This window comes from Nicotiana tomentosiformis, chromosome 8 (genome assembly GCF_000390325.3).
Source record: "Nicotiana tomentosiformis chromosome 8, ASM39032v3, whole genome shotgun sequence".
Taxonomy (NCBI): domain Eukaryota; kingdom Viridiplantae; phylum Streptophyta; class Magnoliopsida; order Solanales; family Solanaceae; genus Nicotiana; species Nicotiana tomentosiformis.
Window position 1 is genome coordinate 146,178,439 of NC_090819.1, and position 5,372 is coordinate 146,183,810.

General features: G+C 39.7%; 1 protein-coding gene across 1 annotated transcript; it reads right to left on the reverse strand.

Annotated features, from left to right (window-relative positions):
- Nucleotides 1-1,169: 1,169 nt before the first annotated feature.
- Nucleotides 1,170-3,494, reverse strand: LOC104097507 (B3 domain-containing protein Os03g0120900-like). The gene has a single exon (XM_009604075.4). It carries the CDS (start codon nucleotides 2,757-2,759, stop codon nucleotides 1,557-1,559), a length of 1,203 nt encoding a protein of 400 aa, XP_009602370.1. The 5' UTR covers nucleotides 2,760-3,494; the 3' UTR covers nucleotides 1,170-1,556.
- Nucleotides 3,495-5,372: the final 1,878 nt, after the last annotated feature.

Sequence of the window (5,372 nt, forward strand, 5' to 3'; positions counted from 1 at the left end):
TGGTTTTTGGAGGGAAATGGGTTAGACATGATAAGTTTAAGAATAAACCATCAGTTGTGAAAGGTTGACACCACTAGGAATTTTCTGGCAACTTGGTTTTAGTTCTCTTTTAGCGACGCCTAGCTAGCTCCATTACTTGTGTATAGAATGATAAAACATCACTTTCTGTAAACACCATACTAATTTACATAGAATAATAAGGTTAATTAGGACATCACTCTCGAGAATAAACAAAATTATTAGAACGTTAAATATATAAACCAACAATAATTAATTTGGAGCTATATAATCAAAATAAAAAGCCTATCACTTAATTTTGGAAAAGTCTCAACTTTTGAGATGAGCTAACAAATTGTTTAAAGATTGTTAAAAGGAGAAGGGAGGAGACAAGAAATTAAACATAAATACACTTTTAATATCTAAATAGCTGTTTACTCTGCACTAATTAATTTCTTTTGGTTTACGGAAGTTGGGTTTTCACCTTCCTCCCGTGTTTGATTTCATATATAGTACAGTAGTAAATCAGTTTCAATCATATAAATGGAAACTGTTATTCTTATGTTATTCTAACAAGATTGAGCAGATCAGTCTCGCTGAGGCACAACAGCTAGCTCTTTAGACGATAACAAATTAAGAAAGGTATCAGCGAAAGCCAAAGAGCAACTTGAGAACAGAAAGGGTAGCTGCTGATCAGTGCTGACAGGAAGCAGCTACCAAAAGTGAGTAATGATGACAAGTGACAAATATAGAAGAAATACACAAGTATATATGCATTAGTAGTACTAATTAAAAGCATCTTTAGAAGTAGTAAAGACGCTCGCAGGAGTTGATGATAAATTGTCAAGATAGAAATGTTATATGTGTACGTACCTTTATAAAAGATCTGAAACAATTCTGAAGCAGAAGTACCTGCTGGCGGGCGTGCCCAACGAAGCAGCAGCGACAAGAACAACAACCTACCAAAGGTAATAAAAACAAAATTCATTCATGAAAAAGAAAGCCCGACTTTTGTATGTTAATTCCCTTCCATATATCATTCATTAGCCTGACTGAAGGCTGATCAATGAGCTACACATAATTCATTTGAACTGCGCACCAGCTAGCTAGAGGAAATCAAAGTCTGTAGCTTTCAAGTTAACTTGGAGGGAAATTTATGAAGACGATTAAAATAGTAAAGCTCTTTTTTCTATTGTTTCTATCAATACAATCAAGGTGCTTAACTGAAAACTGAGGCATTACTACACTTTGAGGATCGAAACCAAGCCCCGCAGTTGGAAATTCAAACATAAAATAACCAGTATAAAAGGATCTGGTGTGATATCCTAGTATTTGCAAAGTATCTCATCATCTCTATTAGAGTATTATGCACAAATTCAACTTGAACACATTTGCTCATTTTCCATTTTGAAAAGCGAACACCAACTCTGTTGTGACTTTGCAATGACATTTAATTGTCTTTCTCAGGATGCCATATATTAGGACTCATAACGGACCGTACGTGCCATATGGACACATCGTGATGAAGAACCCCTTTGTTGGGGAATTAGAAATCATGATCAAATTTCCAAATCCAAGGACATGGATTCCTTGCCTTTGCCGGACGATTCTTCGTCGGTGGGTGCTGTTTGAGGCGGCTTGGCATCATCGTAGTTGTTAAAAGTCCTAAATTGGAGCGAAGGAGTTGAGGTTGAAAATTGGGGAGTATGAGAATAAGTTGTTGTAGGCAAGGAGGAGGATGAGGAGGACATGTCACATGATTCATCCGAGTCTGAAACGAGACAGTCCATATTCACGCCGAATAGCCTGAGTCGCTTTGGTGCTGCCTTGCCTTGGACAACCGGTACCGAGTCGAACACCATTGGCTCCACAAGCCTACCACTCCCTTCTCCAACAATACTACTACTACTGCTACCTCTTTGCATTTGCTTCATTAATCCAACCTCCTGTTGTGGGACTTGGGTAACTGATCCCGTTCTGAGATAAACTACTGACCCGCTCGGACAAGGGTTTCCATTTACCACGATTCTACTGCTAGCCATGTTGTTGAAATTACTAGCTGTATCGTAGTAATTAAGACTGTTCCCAATTCCATAGGCGCTGTAGCTATATTGCTGCTGATGAGACATGCTGCCGGCAGGACGGGAATGTAAAGGTGAATGGTCTGGCTGCAAAAAGAGCGGATGATTCCAAGCAGCTGGGTATTGATGATTAATATTGGAGCGGTACTGAAAATTATTAGAGAAATGTTGTGAAAGCGGCACATGAGTCATGAAGTGGGTGTGGAGATGGTCGGTCGGGGCATCTGGACGGCGCCTCCAGTCGATGAAGAGACGATTTTTGCCTAATTCACCTACTCCGCGCTGAAAAGAGACAATATCCCCAGCATCGAGCTTCTTCTCCTTGACAAAGCGGCTCCAACCTTTGGTCATGACATAGCTTTGGCTGCTATTCCAGTAGGAATATCTGAACCGCCAGGGCTTTCCGTTTGTGTCTTCGAAATTGAGGAGGAGGCCTTTCTCGTTGGAGGAGGAATCAAGAGGGAAATACTTCTCGGCATGCTGTTTGGGGATGACTAACCGATTGAGCTTGCCGACGTCACTGGGAGTGACTACCTTATCGAACATGTGTTCTCTCTCAATCAGCGCCATGGAATTAGCAGTTGCACCAACCCCAAGATCCACAAGGTTGTGATGATGACTATGATGATGTTCATCAGTGTCGCCCTCACAATGATTTACGGTAGGGGGAGTATCCATCATATATAACGACCTCAGTACTACGTCTTCACCATTATTAGCTAGCGTGGTGGGTGCTGCTGCTGCTTAACCAACTTCTTTGATGCTTCTCTGCTGCTACTGATAGGAGAAAGGAGCTAGAATCTTCTGGGAGGAAGAAGAAGAATGAGAAAATGGGCATGTAAATTTTATGGAGCCTTGATCATTGAAGCCACGTCCACCTCATAAGAAATTCATGATCTAAGAGATCAGCATGCACCCTCCACGACCTACCGCACTTGTCCAAGGCGTGGATCTAATTAGAGAGATAGGAAACAAACCCCCCAAAAAACAAAAACATGAGCGAAACCTCACTAAAATAAAATGGGATTGAGTCCAGAATTATGGTTTGTGGTTATTGATACAACAGAATCTGACTCTGAGGGGGATTGTGGTTTACTGGAACTAGGGTTGAAAGAGTAGCAGCTTCCCATTAGACATAAATAGCTAGCTAGAATACAGAAACTAGAAAGCAAATGAGGGTGAGTGATTTCTTGTTTGACCAGGAGGACTCATAGAGGTGATGACTCTCATAATCAGCCCACCAACACCCATTCCCAGAGTCAGAGAAGACGATTCAAAAGCGCATCCCTTCTCCTCCTTCTTCTTCTAGCTGTTGACCTTTTCGTTTGTGTGAGATATAGAGAGGGGGAGAGAATTGATTACAAGTAAGTGGTAATTTGTCTTAGTGGGGTAGTTCCGTGGAATCTTCTTTTTAAAGTTAGCTAAATTTCATTGAAATTATGCCCTTTCAGACTTTCTTTCCTTCCTAGTTCCTAGTTATCAACCATAACAACCGACCACTATAATCTCACTAGTGAGGTTTGGGGAAAGTAGTGTGTACGCAGACCTTATTCTTTTTCTGGGTTAGAGAGACTGTTTTCGATAGACCCTCGTCTCTCTCCCTCCGAGAACTCCCTTCCTTGCACTTTGTGTGACTCGAATTCACAATCTTTGACTAGAGGCGGAGAATTTTCATCGCTGTAGCATCACTCTTGTCCTAGTTTCTAGTTCCTATTTCCTTTTTCCTAGTTCGTTCGCTGAAGAGTGCGTGTCTCTTTAAGTAATTTACTTCATACCTACCCGCACCCCTCCGCGGGTCGGAGTATAAGGGTGGACTCTCGAGGGACCCACGAATTATCTGGTTGGGTTCATGTGAACTCGTCCTTGTATCATATTGGGATGGGTGGCAGCATCCAAATAAAATTGCAATTTCATACTCTTTCCGTAAGTAATTTCCGTGAATGAAAAATATTTTTTAGTATTTGATTAGAGAATAGAAAATATTGTTTAGGATAATAATTTTTTTATACTATTCTTTTCTGTATTAAAGTATTTTATCCATGGACTCACAACTAGTGACATAGTCTAGTATTACTAGTATTTTCTTTTAGCATTGCATTTAGGCCCACGACAAAGCCAGTTGTTTCGTAAACCACGAGTGTCTAATATTATTCCGACTAGCTAGCCTCATCTTTTCTTTTTAATTTTTGTTTCTTTTGTATTTTTTCTTTAATTTGGGAAGGGGCGGCGTATTATTGTGAGTAGGCATTAAAATTTGGAGATAGTTGCTGTGCGGTTATGAACATTATCAGAATCACAGTAGTATTTAATTATTTATCGTAGTTAGCTAGTAGTAATATTTTAATTTGCAAATGGGGTTGCCCATTTGGTCTAAGTATATTATCATTAAGCTGCAAGGACGTAGACATCAACTAGCATTATCATATTCATTAAGCAGGCTTTGGATTATTGACTTGCTGTCTCTACACATAAACAAATAAATCCGTACGATGCTAATTAATTAGTGTATGCATGTGGCAATAATAGTGGAGTTGATCCTACTCCTTCATAGGCTGCTAGGGGAGTACCTACTACTTTCATTAAAAATAATTACTCCATATATCACAAATTTCACAATTCACAAGTGCTAATTAATAAGTCTCACTAGCTATAAGACACATACTCTATTCTTTAATAATGAATTATTATAGTTGCCGTAATTAATTAATTAGCTGCTTTCAAGCGCTCACGTAATATTATTGCTAGGACAAGAGTTCCATCTAGTTGGGTACAGAACGGGATAATGTACTAGTGAATTAGATCGGGGACCAGGTCTCCTATGATCTTTTACTACTATATGAATATGCAAAAAAAGGTTTTCCAAGCTTGAAATTTTGTATTCCCTTTACAAGAATGCCAACGAGTCTAATTTCTTAGGGAAAAAGAGAGCAGTTAGGGAAGAGAAAGGTGTCGGGGTGGGGGGTTTTTGGGGGGCGGGGGTCACAGCGAAGACGTATCCCTTTCTCAGGATTGGCTGGTTGCTTGAGGCAGACAGTCTATAATAGAGAGGGAGAGGACCACCTATATAAAGCCATACTGGTGAAATGGTGATGGACCATGTGGGTTATGGCAATTGATAACCCCTTTAAACCCAACTTTTTTTCTCTCTCTCCATACAGCATCAAGGATAATATAAACTCTTCGTAGTTGGAAGCACGCCCTAAAGAAGAGTACTTCCACTTATATATACTAACAGACCTTTTATACTATCAATATACAACTTATTTGATTTTAGCAAATTATTACTCTATTTTC

What these genes read in the sequence shown, in the direction of transcription:
- LOC104097507 (XM_009604075.4), bottom strand. Translation starts at nt 2,759, where the DNA reads ATGATGGATACTCCCCCTACCGTAAATCATTGTGAGGGCGACACTGAT.